At 44.1% G+C, this 15631-nt stretch overlaps 2 protein-coding genes across 3 annotated transcripts in view; one reads left to right on the top strand and one right to left on the bottom strand.

Annotated features, from left to right (window-relative positions):
* Positions 1–15631, top strand: part of macrod1 (mono-ADP ribosylhydrolase 1) — a 127171-nt gene that overhangs the window by 20414 nt on the left and 91126 nt on the right. The window lies entirely within an intron of this gene.
* flrt1b (fibronectin leucine rich transmembrane protein 1b) lies at positions 5236–12061 on the bottom strand. Its single transcript, XM_080464999.1, has 2 exons — positions 11958–12061; positions 5236–9027 (listed from the first exon to the last, which is right to left on the bottom strand). The coding sequence occupies exon 2, from the start codon at positions 9010–9012 to the stop codon at positions 6811–6813; it is 2202 nt and encodes a 733-aa protein (XP_080321125.1). The 5' UTR covers positions 9013–9027; positions 11958–12061; the 3' UTR covers positions 5236–6810.

Raw genomic sequence — 15631 nt, 5'->3', positions numbered from 1 at the left:
TCAGCTATTTTGTTATTAATTTGTACTCGCATATGAAACTTCAAGTAAGCCACAATAGAATTGAATACAAAAAAAGACCTTACAAGCTGTGTTATATTACCCCTTGACTGTATGAACAAATGTTTGATGGTGGGGGTATCTGAACCTCAAATATTAAATTAAATATGAAATAAATTTTAAAAATGTAAGAATTTCAGATGTTGAGCTGCAGCGCTCCACTGGGTTTAATAGCTCCAGCTCATAAATTGTGCAAAACATTTTTTCCTCCTCAGTTTCCAGTTGGTTCTTGCTCCTGATTAACACGCGCTCGGTTACTATTTTGTAAAAATATTTGTCCACGTTTTTCATTTTCCTGCTCCGTCTCGTGTTGCCTTGAAAACAAGCAGAAACCATCGACTGAATTAAAGAAGAAAAAAAAAAAAAGAAAAGTTCCTGCAACACGTTGGGCCTGTGGTATGATCGCGGTCCACTCAGTGACATTTTCAACTCCGCCATGAATAATTTACCGTGCTCCTGGAATCCATTTATTTATTTATCTCTGGCCGCGTCTGCCTGTGCCGAAGAAGAGGCTCAAAAGTCAGCACTCCAGAGAAATCACACAAGTTCCCATAACTGCCCGCGCTGTGGTCTCGGCGCGGTTGTGAGTGTAGCCCCGGAGAGGTGGGCAGCGGGCGGACGGTGAGTGACGGGCGAGAACTCTGGAAGATCACATCCAGCAGGAGCCGGCCGCCCGGAGCGCCGTTCAGGCCGGAGTTGTTTCTCTTCGCAGTTTGCTCATGTAGGCCGGAGATGAAACCGAATGGCTGATGGTTCATCACAGACGGAAAAGAAATCCATCAATTATTCACTTAATGTCAGTCTGCGACGGATAATGAGGCAAACGGCACAAAGACTACTTCAGGGTGCCGACGCCTTAATTCCCTTCATTTTCTGATGCTCTTTTCCCAACAGCAAGGTTAGAAAATATCCTGCAATGCTGGAGCTCATAATTAAACCAAACTGGAAGATAAAACACACTAGGAAGGCAAATTGAATAGAGGACAATTGCAATACAAGGGCAATTTGGTTATCTTTTTTGTACATGCTTTCAACACTGTTGGAGCAAAACTTTTCTTGGACATTTTCTTGTCTTTTTCTCACTGGAGGGGGTTTGCAGTGGCACCAAAGTGTCACACTCTGATAGACAGCCTAATTCATACAGTTGGTGTAGTCATAATACCCCAGAGGCTGTCTTAGTTTGCACTCCGCCTTGTTTATTCCACTGATGTCGTCTCCATCCACCGCTACAAAAGAGGCCAGACCACCACAGCTTAATGTTTTGTTGTTGTTGTGATATCACTTTATTCCTCTGAGGGTTTTCATTGGCTTCTCGCAGTCTCCGTATAAGCAGAGACATGTCAGTCTCTGTTATTTGCTTTGGTTTTATTCCTTCGGGACCACCAGCATGTTGTCATTCACAAAGTGTGTGCGTCTCTGCGTGTGTCCACCACCACCAACAACAATTAAAATGTATTTGAAATTCATACGCGTGTCTGGAGTTGGATTCACTGCTGAGGTATGGCTCTGGGTTTGTAAAGCCGTGACTTTGGAAAATGGTCTCAAATTCAGCTGAAGTCTGGAAGGAAAAATATAATCTTCCCTTGAAAAAAAAAAAAAGATAAATCCTACAAAACAAAAGAACACAAATCTTCAGGTTTAAAAATGAGAAGGAAATATACTTCAAGATTCTGATCACTGAGCCTAAAAGAAAAAGGTCATTTTCAAACAGTATAACAGACCCGTGTGTTTCACATTCATATTGTTGTATTAAAATGCTCAATTTACTGGAGCATTTGTATCCAAAACTGCGCAGTGAGATTGTGTGGAGGAATAGATTCGGTTGACTGTGCATGCTTACATGCAGCTTTGCAAATGCATGCATTAAGACGAATACATTGACCTTTAGCTAAATAAGCCCATAATGCATGCAAACACTGGAAGATGCTTCGACGGGCGGTGCGGCTTTAAATCATTCTTAACGGCACTGTGGTGAAGAAAACACTGAGTATGGAGTTTAAAATGCAACCGACCATTTTATTTCACATCAGTGGTTTGAGCTCATTTGTTAAAGAAATAGAGGCCGCGCTTTCAGAGATGAATCGAATTAAAATGAAAGTCACTGCTTCTCGGGGCACTGCTGCTGCTGCTGCTGTTGTGCTTATGGACTCAAACCGTAACATGAGTTTGACTGTCGTCTTAAACACGATAAGTAATTCAATCACAGCTCCCTCCATCAGAGTGAGCAGCGTGGACAGTCAGGTATAGCTTCATGGAAGCCTCCACTTGGATCCCATTTGTTGCAGAGGAAGAGTAAATTTCAGCCTCAACAGATAAGTACTTCCATCTCTGGGTGTACATCTTTTCGTTGGGTATAATGCGAGTTAGGATAATTAAGCCGGAGGGCTTGACGCTCGATAATGGACTGCGACAGTGAAAGGCCTCCATAATGACTGATGAGAACTCAGGGCATTGTTGTTCAGAGCACTGACGTGTAGATGCAACGCATTCATTGTCTGCTTTGACGCAACATGCACAAACCTTTTAGAACGTCATATAAAATCTGTGTCCCGGCCAACCCTTAACGTATTTGACCCTCGTCAAATTTGCCTGTTCATATTGAAAGTCTGATATTGTCTTAACATGTCAGAAAATGTGATGGTAAATTTAGTGTGGAGGAGATAAGAACTATTTCAAACCCACCCCCCCCACCCCCCTCAAAATAAATCCTTCACAAAATCTGTCAGGGTACATTCTTTAAAACAAAGCTTCGCAAATAAATTCCTCATAATCCAGTTATAAATGAGTGAAAATCTAATTAAAATTCAAAAAATCAAAAAGCAAAGATGCCTGCCCAAGTCCATCCACGAACAATCTGATTCAAACATATTTAAACACAAATCCTCAGAAACAGATTATTTTTGTTGTTTTGCGTCATTTGATGTGATTTTATTCACTTAAATTTATTTTAAATTAAAGTCAATAACATTGTATAATGTGCAGCTTTGTTGGGTTTCTCTCTGTAAAAGTGTCCTGAAATGACAGTGTCGTATTTGGTGTTATAGGAACATAATTGAATTGATATAAAAACAAAAACAACTTTGAAGTTGCACAAACAGTGCAACTTCCAAATTTGCAAATTCAGTTCGCACTGTGTTCAACAAGCGTGTTTATCTGCATATACTATACGTGCTTCGACCTCCTTCGCAAACACCCGACGCAAGCCGTTACTCTGAGATGGACACTTATACACTCCCCGGTTCGTTATATTGATCCATGCTTACACAAGCATTAGCACTCACTTAGCATGAGAGGCATGTCTTCATCTAAACGCATCCGTATGCACGCACGCACACACACACACACACACACACACACACACACACACACACACACACACACACACACACACACACACACACACGGTTTGAGATTCCGCTCTGAGATGCACAAACTTCCCGGGATCAAGACGCATGTGTCTGCTGTGGGGCCAGCTGATCCTCCCAAATTGAATCAGAGCACACAGCCGCTGATGGATTCATTCAGTGTGTGTGATTTAACGAGGTCCACTCCGTCTCACCATAAATCATATTAATAATCTCAGCTTTCCATTGATTTTAATGTTTTTAAGCCACCCAACTGCATTATTTGACATTTCCTGCTGTAGTGTTTTCAAATTCATTACACACACACACACACACACACACACACACACACACACACACACACACACACACACACACACACACACACACACACACACACACACACACACACACACGTGCACACATATGCAGGGAAACTATTTTTCCTTTTAGAAGTCTTTATTCATCTGCGTAGAAAAAAAGACGACAGACCAATAAATGGAATAGCATTTTGCACCCATTTTTATGTTTATACATAAGAGTGTTTTCATTATCACATCTGAGGGTGACATTTTTAAAAGGAAAAGGATTTCTACACAGAATGAAAGGAAGCTTCAGTGCTCTTAAACAGAACACACAGAGAACAAATGCGGACATAAAAAACTAAAAATCCACACCGGAGCTCTTCCAACATTACTGTTACGCAGTAACACAGGTAGGAAAGGAGAAAGAGAGCTTCTCAAAGTATAACGAATGGGTTTCAACACTTACAGGCTCTAACTAAATCACCCTTCTACTCCCTCGCTCTTCGCTTCCCTCTCTACATTCTCCTCTTCCTCCTCTTCCTCCTCTAATCTCTGGCTGTTTGTTAGCACTCTGCTTTGATGTTCCTCCTTCTTTTAAAGTGTGTTTGTCGGGGTCAGTGGGAGGCAGTCAGAAAGCAGGTGCCGCTTCCCTGTGCCCGTGTCCGTGTTGAAATGCACAGTGTAGCGGTCCGGCTGCGATCCCTGTCAACAGAGCTGCGTCTATGCTGTGCTAAGGGCCTGGAAAAAACAAAAAAACAAAAAACTGGACAGCTGAGTCAGCTGATGTACTTCACTGCTCCGGACGCGACTAATCCACTTTGATATTTTAGGAAATAGAAGGTAAATTTGAACTTCTATTTGAATTTCAGTTAAATTGCAGGATTTAGGATGGGGAAGTTTGATGACTACTCTCTGGGACAATATAAATTTGTGAGGCTGAAACTCAATTACCAATTTCAATTAACTGGTTAATTGTAAGCACAGATTCTTAAAGCCAAAAATAACACTTTGAAACTGATTCGTTCAAAACATAGTTGGAAAAAACAAAGGCATTCGATTTATTATGACATAAGGTGTAGAGATGCAGCAAACGTTCACAAATAGGAAGCTGAAACAAGAAAATATTTAGTATTTTACCTCTAAATTGATTTCAGAGACGGGTATTGTTTACACCACAGACGCTGTTTGGCTGTACAACTGACTGTACGACTAGAGATTGCAATACAATCATCTGCTATACTGTATATTCCATTACAATTTGTCCGATATTCAATTCACTGGCTGCTCCAAATCAGTACATTGCAATAAATATTGAAATATAAAATCACATTTAAGATGACCGATCAATATATGTTGATATCTTCTTCTTTTCTCAATAAGAAAAACAGTAATGGACAACTTTAATCCAAACACATACATTGTCGTGAGTGAATGTAGAAAAAGATGAATAAGACCAAACTCGTTCCAACTTCCACCAGAAAATGATCAGCTGCTTAAACTTTTTTTTTTTTTTTTTTTTTTTTCTAATTAAGGTTTGGCGAGCCTCTAGAAGATAATGGGTTACTATTACGAGATGTATGATTAGGTTTCTTTCACTTCATTTGCAAAGATAATTTAAAGATGAGACCAGACCACAATAAGAATACCGGGTACTTGCAGTGCTCGCTCTAAAATCTGTGATGAAGTGTTGTATTAGACGTTCTTCCTCCAGCTCGTTATTTCTCCCGTGGTCTCGACAATTATTTTACTTTCTCTCTGATTGTCTTGGCGTGCCTCTCCTCCTATTGCTTCCGTGCTCGTGTTTACAAAATCTTTTGTGCCGTCCAAATGTGTCTGCTCTGTGTGTGGAAGGTAAGACCAATGAATGAATGAATGTTTGTTGATCTGAGGCACCTGAAAGCTTCAGTCCATGACGGAAGCTTGCAGTCTGTTCAAGTATCTGCAGACTGCAGCCGACACGCCGAGGGCAAAACCTCATCCCCATTTTGGATGATGATGTCACATTATTTAAGTTGTCAACCCTCTTCTTCACCCCACCCACACCCTTCTTCATTCCCCATCTTCTTTTTTCTTTTGTGTTCTTTTTCTTTTTTTTTTTTTACCTCCCGCTGCTGCATTTGTCACACGCCTTTTTTCCACTTAGCTCCTGATTCCCCCCCCCCCCCCCCCCCCCCCCCCCTTTTTCGTCTTCTCCCTGCCTTAAGCCAACACACCTCGGCATCTGCATTTCTCCAAAACAGCACCCCTCTCTTGTCCTCTTTTATGTTCTCTCCCTCCATCCTTCCGTCTATCCGTCACCCCCCCTTCACACGCACTTTCTTTCTCTCCCTCTCCCTCTCATTAGTCTCTCCATGCTGTGGTTTGTGTCTCCTGTCTCTGTCAGAACTGTTATCACTGCTGTCAGCTCCCTTGGCGAGAACAAAGTCGTCCTCTGCTCACAGCACCACAAAAGGCATGAGAGAAATAAAAGGAAAGAGCCTCAGCCAAAAAAAAAAAAGAGGTGGAAAGGAGGAAAAATTAAAAAGGAAGGGAGTAAACCAGAGGAAAGGAGGGGGCTAGGAACACATCTTTTCATGTCAACCATGATGCATTGTCATCTATGGGTTATAACAGCCATTGATTTCTCCCTCTCTCATCCTTTTTATCTATACAGCACAGAGCTTACAGTTGGTAGGAAGATATGAGAGCTATCTCTATACACATCAAGTGCCTTTTGCCTCATATTATAAATATATCTCCCGCTAAATCAGCTAAGCCTAGTATATCAACCTCAAATAAATTACTGTGTATTATTATGAGCTGAGAGGAACAGTAGGATTGAAAGACACTGAGATATTCAAAAGAGAAAACGTAACCATTTAGAACTATAAGTAGCGCTGAAAGAAGGGCCTACTGTATGATGTAGCATCCAGTAGTATAGTAGGACGGTTACTTCTGTCACTCAAGAGCAATGTCCAATCAATATCGCTGAAATCAGTCTTCTCTACTTTGCAAACCAATCACAATTGAACCAGCAGAGGCACAGAGGGTACTTTGGAAACCAAGGACAAAACGACCACGAGCCAAGAAGGCCATTGTGGCTCAGGGAGTTGTCCCCCGTATCATCACGTGTAGGCATAATCTATGTCAGGGATGCCACCCTCTCTGTAGCCACGGTTGGTGCCATAAGTGACATGATGGTGACTGGTTTGGCTGAGGATGGTGCCGTTGAGGCTGCCAGCTCCATGGGTGCTCCGGTAGGTCCCGTTCGCTTGGGAGGAAGAGGAGGAGGACGAGGGGAAAATGGTGTGAATGTAGGTGACATCCTCCAATTTAGGCTGCAGGGGCTGGTGGGCCATAGCCGTCATCTGAAACCCTGCAGGAGGGGCCCTGATTTCTAAGATGGTAGTGTCCTTCTTAGTACCTGACTCTACATAGTCATCGTAATGTTTGCCACCCCGGCCCCTGCTGTATGAGCCTGAGTCCCCAGACATGTAACCTGCTCTCTGTCCATACCAGCAGAAGATACCAAAGATTAACAGCAGGCTGACCAAAGCTGTGGCACCCCCTATGATCCCTGCCAATGGCAGCGCTGTCAGCTCTGAGTCCTGCCCCTCCTTATCTGAGCCCTCCCCTCCTGAGCTGATCAGAGCATCTCCAGTCTCTATCTGAGCACAGGCGGGTGCCGAGTCTTTACTGTCCGTGTCCATGCTGCCACTTCGAGATGAACCCATGCTGGAGCCCCCAAATGAGGGCTCCTGTCGTAGTGGTAGCAGGCAAATGAGGTAATGGGAGCGAGGGGTGAGCTGCGTGAGGAGATACTGCCTCCTTTCTCCGGGAACCAACGTCTCTGTTATTGAACCAAGAGCTGCACTGCTGCCCAACCTCAGCCATGACAGGCGGAAGGAGGGTGCTGGCTCTGGGCAAAGCCAGCTAACCAGTACACTGTCTGAAGAGAGAGGTTTTACTGTCAGCTCCAGGGCCTCTCCAGATACCTGTCCCCCCTCACCTGGAGGGAGAGGCATTACAAGGCCTGGTCGCTTGGCTCGCAGGGTGAAGAGGGAGCCTTGAGTGGGGACCAGCAGGGAGGTAGTGGTAGTGCTGCCATGAGGCACTGAAGCCACTGCCTGACCCCCGCCGAGACCATCCTCACTTCCTCCATCTCGTTCTGCGGGGTTGATCCCTACTCCTGTGCTGGGACCAGCAGGAGGGCCCTCACACTGCTCTATCAGGGAAGTGAGTTCCCTTAGGGCCTGGCCCCTGACAGACTCAGGTGCCTGACAGATCAGACCTTTGACTGTCACTGCTGCGCCACGTCCATGCAGCCAGACATGAAGCCAGCGAAGGTTACAGTTGCAGTTCCAGGGGTTTCCTTTAAGCAGGAGCTGATCTAGGTTCTCTGTGTCCCTCAATATCCCTCGAGGGAGTGTAGTCAAGTTGTTCCCCGACAGGTCCAACCTCTGTAGCCGTCGCATTCCTTCAAGGGCCGTCCTCGGGATATGGGTCATTCCATTGTCTTGCAGATGGAGCCGCACAAGGTGAGCTGAAGGCAGGTTGACCGGTGGAGAGATGAGAGCATTCCTCACCAGCGAGAGCTCGGTCAGGTTGGAGAGACGGGAAAAGGTGTCATCAGCAATGCGCGCGTTAGCCAGCAAGTTTCCATCCAGGACCAACCGTCGCAGGGACGAGAGTCCTCGGAACGCATGGGTGGGGATCGTGTTGATTCTGTTGTCATCCAGTCGTAACTCCTCCAAGGATGACGGCAGGCCTGCAGGGATGCTAGAGAGGTGGTTTCGAGACAGGAACAGTAGTCGAAGCCGTGGAGTCCCGGAAAAGGCTCGCTCCTGGATGCTAACTGTTGATATAGAGTTATCATCCAGGTGCAAACGTTCTAGTAATGGTAACTTAGCCAAAGCAGAACGCGGTAACGTTCGTATATTATTATCCTGTAAATGGAGCTCCCGTAACGAAGGCGGGAGGTGTATAGGAAATTCATCCAACTGGTTCGCATACAAGTAAATCACTCGTATGGAATTGCTCCGTTCCAGTGATTGAGGCAACCCTGCGTTGCTCAGCCGGTTGCTCTGCAAGTACAGGATGGCAGCCGCTAGTGGCAGTGGAGGAATTATGCTGAGGCCGCGATCATTGCAGTAGACGAAACCCTCATCACAGCGGCACACTAAGGGACAAACTATGCCGTCATCTCCTTCACCCGTCTCCATGGCGATTGCCGCTGCCGCCAGTTCCAGCACCTCAGCCAATAAGGTGAGGCACAGGAGGAGCAGAAAAAGCCAATCGCGGAGCTCAGCAAGACTCTCGGCTGCCATGTTGATGCACAGCTCCTGTTTAAAAGACAGAAAATGGGAAACTGCTTTACAACAAGCACAAATGAAGAGCGAGCAACTACTTTTATTCAAATGTAAAAGTCAAAACTTAAAATACCAAGATAAAGTGGAACAGACCCCATGTTAACCTTAACCTGGAAAATTGCTTGACTGAAATGAAGTATTTTTTACCAGCTGGCGAAAGTAAAGACTTTTTAATCTCTAAAGTAGAGAAGATTTGGGGATTGAATCATCAGAAGCACTTAAAAGAAGCTGCCCAGTATTATATGGGTCAGAGCAACCAAGCAGAAGATGAATGGACATTTGGAGACAGAGAGCGTGATGAGGGCTGGAGTGACCGGGCAAAGGAAGATTACAAGAATCGGAGAAAGCAAAGAGACGACAGAGATGGAGAAAATTGGACAGTGACAGTTGAGGGGAGAGAAAATAAGTGAAGAAGAATTTTTTTTCCACGGAGATTAACTGAAATCTAGTGAGTGACATGAAACCAAAATGGAGGGGATATCGGTCGGAAGGAAATCAGATTAATTGCCTGCAGTGCAGTTGATGGCTCCGAAGACAACAGAAGCACTAAACTTGTTGTGCCTGCACTATATCTTGCCTCAAACAAGAGCGTCAGTAAGAAATCAGACTCTCTCAGGTTTGTTACTGTGCCCTCAGAAACAAGGCATATGTTAGACGCTGTGACCAAAACAAACACAGAAATGCTCCCCCCAACATGCCAGGCACCAGGAATTCACGTGCTGAGCAGTCTCACTGCAAGCTGACATGTATAATGCATGTTTCCTCCCAGTTGTTATTGTTTGTGAAATTTCTATAAATTATTCAAGAAAATGGTCCTGAAATCCCCAGAAATATTTTAGTGAGATGTTCTACAGTGAAGCATTTTTCTGCAACATTAATACGTTCCTTGGTCGATGTTTTATCACTTGTCTCCCAGCAAATCCCTGACACCAACATCAATAACATGAATTTACAATTCAGATAAAATTATCTCTGCGCTCACATTCACAGCTCTATTTATAGAATATGAATAATATACAGTGGGGAAAGTTGTGGAAATTACATTGTGCCTTTCTCTTGTTCAAATCCTTTCTTTTGGGTTGCCTGGGGCTGGAAAATTTGCCCTGACATGAAAAGCCTGACATGATTTGACAGCACATTTGATAAACAAATCCTCTGGAGGCAAGTATATTTTTCCTCCACTTCTGTGCACGCGTGTGTGTGTTTGTATGTGAACTCGGTGCAACATGCAAAATTGCCCTTGGCTGCAGTCAAAATCCATGCAAAGCAAACAAGAGATGGCAACAATAGACGAGATGAAGGGAAGGGAGGGGGTGAAAGGAGAGAGGGGTGTAGGAGAAGAGACAGATGGAGAGTTGGACAGTCAGAGAGGGGGAAATGAATTCCTGGCAGTGAAGACTGAAGTCGGCATCAGCTGAGTCTCAGGCTAAAAGAAGAACGGTTGCAAACACTAGTTTTTGGTGAATTTTTTCATCGGTAAAGCAGGTATAAAAATAGCCACATTCATGTACCTGTGTGTGTGTGTGTGTGTGTGTGTGTGTGTGTGTGTGTGTTTGTTTCTTTCATTCTGCCTCAACAATAACCAGCCGCTGTCTCCGACTGACATAGGCAGTATTTGATATGTCAGGGTGACAAAGACTTCGTGGTACACACTTCAGCATTGGGCCCAGACCTGATTTTTCTCTTTTCCTAATGATATTTTTAGCTTCAATCTTACTCTTTCCTTACCATGCCGCCATTTGAGAGATAGAAAAGATAAGGAAGAGAAAGACATGCACACAGGAGGGAGACTCCAGTTCAGACCATACTGAGATGCTCTATGAATATCAACGAGCATATGTTTCAGTGCCACACTATCCCAGCTTCCATTTCACAAATATCCTCTTGGCACAGGTGTGTATGTGTGTTTATGCCAACATGCCCAGGTTTTTTTTTTGTTCATACACGGTCAGCTTTTAATGATCCTTTCATTTTCTGTCTTCTCTCACACGTACTTTCCAACTGTCACCGTCTCTTATGGCACTGTCCTCTCTCTGCATCTTTATCTTTCACGCCATCTACCTCTCTCCCATCCTCCCACTTTCCTTTCATAATCTCTCATTATTTCCACTTTCAGGTTTGTTTACAGAAGTGTCCCTGCAGCCATCGTCCTTCTCCCCTGTCCTGTCTCTATCTCTTTCTAATCCTCTTTTATCGTTTCCTCCCCAGTCGTCCGTTGACTCTTACACAGTGAGATTGGATCCTCCTCCCTTCTTCTCTCCTCTCCTTTAAAACTTTCGTTCATTTGAGACGCCCTTTCTCGTCTCACTTCCCTTTCTGCTCCCTCCCGGCCTCAGTTTTCTCGTCTTTTCTATCACCGTGAGGAGTCGCCGCCTGCCCCCCTCCCTAACGTTTTAATCATGTTCAAAAATAAAAGTCTTTGCTGGAACACACAGTCAGTGTGTGTGTGCGCGCGTGTGTGTGTGTGTGTGTGTGTGTGTGTGTGTGTGTGTGTGTGTGTGTGTGTGTGTGTGTGTGTGTGTGTGTGTGTGTGTGTGTGTGTGTGTGTGTGTGTGTGTGTGTGTGTGTGTGTGTGTGTGTGTGTGTGTGTGTGTGTGTGTGTGTGTGTGTGTGTGTGTGTGTGTGTGTGTGTGTGTGTGTGTGTGTTTTCCCTCTATAATCTCGCTGAAAGCAATCTGCAAGTGTGGGGTCCTCTACTTCAGAGTGTGTGTGTGTGTGTGTGTGTGTGTGTGTGTGTGTGTGTGTGTGTGTGTGTGTGTGTGTGTGTGTGTGTGTGTGTGTGTGTGTGTGTGTGTGTGTGTGTGTGTGTGTGTGTGTGTGTGTGTGTGTGTGTGTGTGTGTGTGTGTGTGTGTGTGTAAAAAGGTCTGATCGAGTAGGGTGTGCTTGCCGAGGGCTTGCTAACCTGCTCACTCTCGGTGCTTTTCACGTCCGCCGCAGCTTTGATTTTCCTTTATCGAGGATTTGCGGAGAGAGGAGTATTATAGTGCGTGTGTACGTGTGATGGAGGATGTTGCCGTGGATCTCTGTGTGCAGCACAGTTTCACAGTCTTCTTTGAGTCGCTCAGAAGCGTAGCCTCTTTCCTTGGGGCTGTTGAATCTTCCTCTGCTTGGGTGAATGATGATAGGGATGATGATAGCCTGTACTCCAGGGCTCCACGAGCAGCAACACCAGCATGGCTCAAAGCCGCCTCAGAACCCACATTTGTGTGGCGTGTGTATGTGTGTGTGTGTGTGTGTGTGTGTGTCCTACTGCCAAACCCGCTCTTTCTCTCTCTTTTCTCTCTGGGTGAGGGGTTTTTAGGCCTGCCAACTCAAGTCATCTTCACCAAGTGTCCAAAGGCCTAATTCTAAAAGCACTCCTCCACACCCAAACGCTACAGTTGGGCAGACAGTCAGAAGATGGTGGACGGCTCAAGGGTCCTTCTTCGAAGTCGAAAGCAATCCTGGACACTCATGCAAGTAGTGGGTCATGCAAAAATAGTACTGTAGCGTGCTACTCTCGCTTTTAACGGGCAGAGGATTGTTTTAATTGATGAGCAGCGATGAGAGAAGTAAGGAGAGAGAGAGACTTAGGCTCAGGAAAATCCAAGAGTCCTTGTGAAAAAAATTGTGATCTAGTTTTGGAATTGTATTACAACGTAAACATCACAGTTTAGTGACACTAATGAGCAGGTTTTTCTGTCTGTGGCGGACAGGTTGGCTTGTGTGAGCGGGACTTTCTTCTTTGCTCTCAGTTCCAGCCTCCCTCGCTGCTGTTAAATGTTTGATCGCCTCTTGTTCATCTCGTACAGTTCTCGTTCAGAAACGGCAAAAGCCCGATGACGGTGTGAAATGTGTGTCGTCCGCTCCGAGCAGCACCGCGACAGTCAGTCACGTAGATCGATGTGCGATAAGTCCCCCCACAGGTCGGAAGAAGCGGAGACGGCCTTGTAATATCCTGATGGTAGACTTTAGAGTTGTCCTTGCATCAGTAGGGCCACCAGCTGAGAGTCAGTGAGCGCCAATCTGGAAAAGACAGAACAACAAAAGACTTTTCATTCGGAGAAGCTGTAAAGTACTGGCATAAAACATGTGGGAATTTCAGACCAAAGTGAAAAATATGGAAAATCAAAAGGCACTAACAAAAACTAACAACACTAACAAACTAACTAACAAAACCCTGTCTATAATCAGTTTAACAGACCACAAGCAAATACTCGGTAAAGACACAATAAGCAAAAACAATATTCTGCATATCAGTGAGGCTTGAACAGTGACAGTTTAACGGGTCATAAATGTCACGTTTCACTTTTATACGTGGGACAAAAAGATTAAACCAGACTGCGCCGTGCATATAAAGCTTTCACCGTTTTTCTTTTATTTGAAATAACAAAAGATTTGGTTTGAACATGTTTTATTCAAAGTGAGGCCTATTTAAGTGGAAATTGATACTGTGAACATCTTTGAACGTGTACAAGACTGCTCATCATGTTTTGTAGTATTTTTAAATCCTTATAGTCATTTCATTTTTTTTTTACTCATTTTTGTATTTGCTGCTTGCACCAAGACTGTACTAAAATTTAGGGAATAATAACTTAGTAACTGCAGTGGAAAAATGGTAATTTACTCTGTACTTAACCTCCTTTATTTGGCAAATGACTGTAATTCGAATTTCTCAATAGTAATAATGACAGTCGAACAATGCATGAATAGGTGGGGGGGGGGGGGGGGGGGGGGGGGGGGGGCTTTTAGTTAAAGTGGCTTGATCATTTTCCAAGAGTATAGTTGTACAGCAGAGTGCATAAGAAGGTTGTTGAAATTTAGTTTTTAATAAAAATCCAAAGAGTAATTGTTCTTGATTTGGGTGTTTGTTTTTAGTTAAACTCATGAATTATATCTAATATTGTTAATTTTCACTTTCCATTGGACTTTAATGTATATGAACGGCTCAAATTGGAGTTTACAAAGACTAACTTTAAAATGTCACACAAGTAAGAAAGTAAATCTTGAAATATTCGGCAACAATCTGTGAAATTTTATTATACACCAGTATAATATGTGCAAACTTTGCGATTATTCTTCATTTTGTTCCAAACCGTGACAACCAACAGTAAATTTTAAACCACTCCTGTGACGTGAGTATTGGTGGATTTTGTCTCAGTGGGAAAGCTTTTGTTAAAATCTCTCGCCAGGCACTCGTGGTTTATAGATTTTTATTTACATGTTAGAAAAAGCCTGTTTGAAACAAACTGAGGATTCATATCAGTCAAGATCAATGATCTTACAAAACCTGCCCAAGTGATGATCTATCCATCCATTTTATCCCGTTTATCCGTTTCCGGGTCGCGGGTGTGGCAGTCTGAGCACCGTCACCCAGACTGCATTGGACCAATTAAGAACCTTTCCTGCGGGTGGTGAGCCCACGGGAAGGTGGCGCCTGGTGTGGGACATGAACCCACTACCTTGAGATTGCTAGTCTCATGCTCTACCAACTGAGCCAGCCGGGGCCCAAGTGATTATCTCACAGCTTATATACTTTACATTAAAAATATTCAAATATTGGCACAGCTTTTATAGCTCAAAGTAATAAAATGGTGCTTTAAGGGACTGTGTACTCTGCGGTATTTTCTTCTTTTTCTTTTTTTTTTTCTTCCCATTTTTAAACCAGTCTTGCTTAACTGGTGCCAAGATGTAACGTTGGGTTTCAAAGTTGGCACAATATGGAATACTAAAAGGTTTGAGCTAAATAATTATCCCCATCAGAACGGTTATACCTTTTTGAAATTAAGTACCTCGTGAAAATACTTCCTGAAGGTCATCGCTGCGTATGCGAAACACTAAGCTCCCAGTGGGCACAATCCTCCCATTAAGGTAACTCCTTGTTTTAGATCAGTTTTTTTTTTTTCCCCCCCCTTCTTCACACAAAGCTTTGGAGCTTTCATTAACCACTGCACGCTAAGTGCCTGTATCTCATGTGCCGAATCAAACCCCCCAGTGAACACTGGCTTTAGAAATATAAGGTTTTCATCAGGCATACTGAGTGTACAGAGACAGATTCATCAAAGCCATTAACTGCGCCGCTGCTCACACTCGCCTGCTCACTTCATCCCGGAGTAAGTAGACTACACAGCCAACAGGGAAATTATCACGCAGTTTGCTTAAACACAAATAGAGACAAATAAAGGCGTCCTCATTTTCATTTTTAAAGGACATGCTGGAGCTGAGAAAAACTTGGTCAACAGGCTGATGTCTGCATGTGTGCGTCAGTGAAGGGCAATAAGTGAAAGCCTGAGCTCTGCACCGGTCAGCGGTGTGTGTATTTTTGTTTCATGCTCGGCACCGTGACTGGTCCCACAGATGGAAAGGAAAGTGTTTAACTGCGTGTGCAGTTTAGTGTGGCAGTTAGGTGGCCGGTGAGGGACAAAGTTGGCCAGTATGTGGTAAGATAAATCGACCTTTTTTATAGAAACGGTTCCAGACTGACACAGTTTGTGGCCAGTTAACTGATTTATATGTGCAGAGTGCAGCTAACATGTGATGGAAACGGCTCGACGTGGGACGGAATCTTAAACAGACTCTGTTTGCGTTGACTTTGTG

The sequence above is a fragment of the Lipophrys pholis genome, assembly GCF_963383615.2.
Source record: "Lipophrys pholis genome assembly, chromosome: 6".
In the NCBI taxonomy this organism is placed as follows: domain Eukaryota; kingdom Metazoa; phylum Chordata; class Actinopteri; order Blenniiformes; family Blenniidae; genus Lipophrys; species Lipophrys pholis.
Note: the sequence above shows the minus strand (reverse complement) of the source record. Positions and strands in the feature narration are given on the sequence as shown.